General features: G+C 57.8%; 1 protein-coding gene across 1 annotated transcript in view; it reads right to left on the reverse strand.

Moving 5' to 3' along the window:
- LOC101850932 (rho GTPase-activating protein 7) overlaps positions 1-1,463 on the reverse strand; it is a gene marked incomplete at its 5' end in the record, with an annotated part of 23,720 nt that extends 22,257 nt beyond the window's left edge. Inside the window, 1 exon segment of the mRNA XM_013090733.2 lies at positions 189-1,463. Coding sequence (XP_012946187.1) covers positions 189-1,463 — 1,275 coding nt within the window.

Here is a 1,463-nt window from a genome sequence, read left to right on the forward strand (position 1 = left end):
ACACTTGACGCCTTACACGAGAGCAACACACAAAGGAAATGTGAAGGATAGAAAAGGACGACAGAAGTTTGATGTAGAAGAAGCATACCACACCAAGAAGGCGCCCGCCAACCACCCACAAACAGATGTGTAAGTGTAAAAAGTAGGAAAAGTAAAACGGTTCTGTCCTTATGACCTCTCCCACTGACCTTTGTCCCCTGACCCCATGCAGCGGTTGAGGTCCTCGATGTTGTCGTAGAGCTGCTGCAGGATCTGATCAAACTCGGCGTACTCCTGCTGCAGCGCGCTGCTACACGCGTTGTTGCTATTGTTGCTGTTGTTGCTGTCGGTGTGGCTGCGGACGACGGAGGGGGCTACTCCTCCCCGCCCCTCTCCTCCTTCTGTGAAATAAGAATCCACACTAGCGCTGTGAACCACGCCTCTTGGGCTATCTCCCGAAGAGGCGGCGGTATCGCTGGATTCGGTTATCCGGTTGATTTCAGAACCGGTTGTCACGTTCGTATTCTTTCCCCCTGATTTCGAGTCTTCTAACGTCCTTGTGGGTGACGGTTCGAAACTGACGTTTTGGTTACGAAATGATTGAGAAGTCTCGCGGATCGAGGAGGAGGGAGAAGATGAGGAGGAGGAGGGACTCTCGGGGCTCGCGTTCGTTTCCGTGATTTGACCAAGTCTGTTATCCGAGGCCGAGGGAGCCGAATCGAAACTCACACTCTTACCGTTCCGGTTTTTCTGAGAACCGATTGCAGAAGGCGAAGCGAGTGAACCTCTGCTGTAGTCCACTTTGCCCCTGGGGTCTCTGACTTGACCCGACTCCACAACACCGGATACAGGAGCTGACCGGCTTCCGTCCGCCGGCGCGAAATTGTCGTACACACTCACGCGGTTCCCGCCCAGCCGCGGACTCACGACAGCAGCGGAAGGAGAAGAAGAAGAAGAAGAAGCAGACTGACCAGCCCTCGGGGCCTGCAGCCTGTTGTGGTCAGCATAGGCACCCGTGTTCCTGCCCAGCCGGACACTCCCCGTGCGGGCGTTGACCGCCATCCCAGAAGCCTCCGTCTCGATATATCCGTTCTGCAACATGCGGGGGAAGCTGCCGGGCTGGTGGTCCTGGGGGAGAAGGAAGATCTCCATCAGGTTGGTGTCGCTCTTGTTTTTGGACACGCCGCGGCCGCCGTTCTGCGCAGACTCGAAGGTCTGCTGCAGCTGGGACTGAGCGTTGTAGTACTCGTCGAAGCTCGAGTCGTGGCTCAGCGCGGACGTCGGGGGGTCAGTGACCGGAGAGCTGGGGGACTCACCATCTCGCTGTGGATCGCCCTCGGCGGGCGTGAGGCGGGCTCGTAACGTCGACTCCTGGGTGATGGTGGAGGCGGACGATGACGTGGACAGAGAGTCTCCCTGACAGGACGACGGCGCGACAACCCGTGCGTCCTCACTCAACTTGGCTGATGACGCCGCAGACGAGT

Source organism: Aplysia californica, unplaced genomic scaffold, assembly GCF_000002075.1.
Source record: "Aplysia californica isolate F4 #8 unplaced genomic scaffold, AplCal3.0 scaffold01449, whole genome shotgun sequence".
Taxonomy (NCBI): domain Eukaryota; kingdom Metazoa; phylum Mollusca; class Gastropoda; order Aplysiida; family Aplysiidae; genus Aplysia; species Aplysia californica.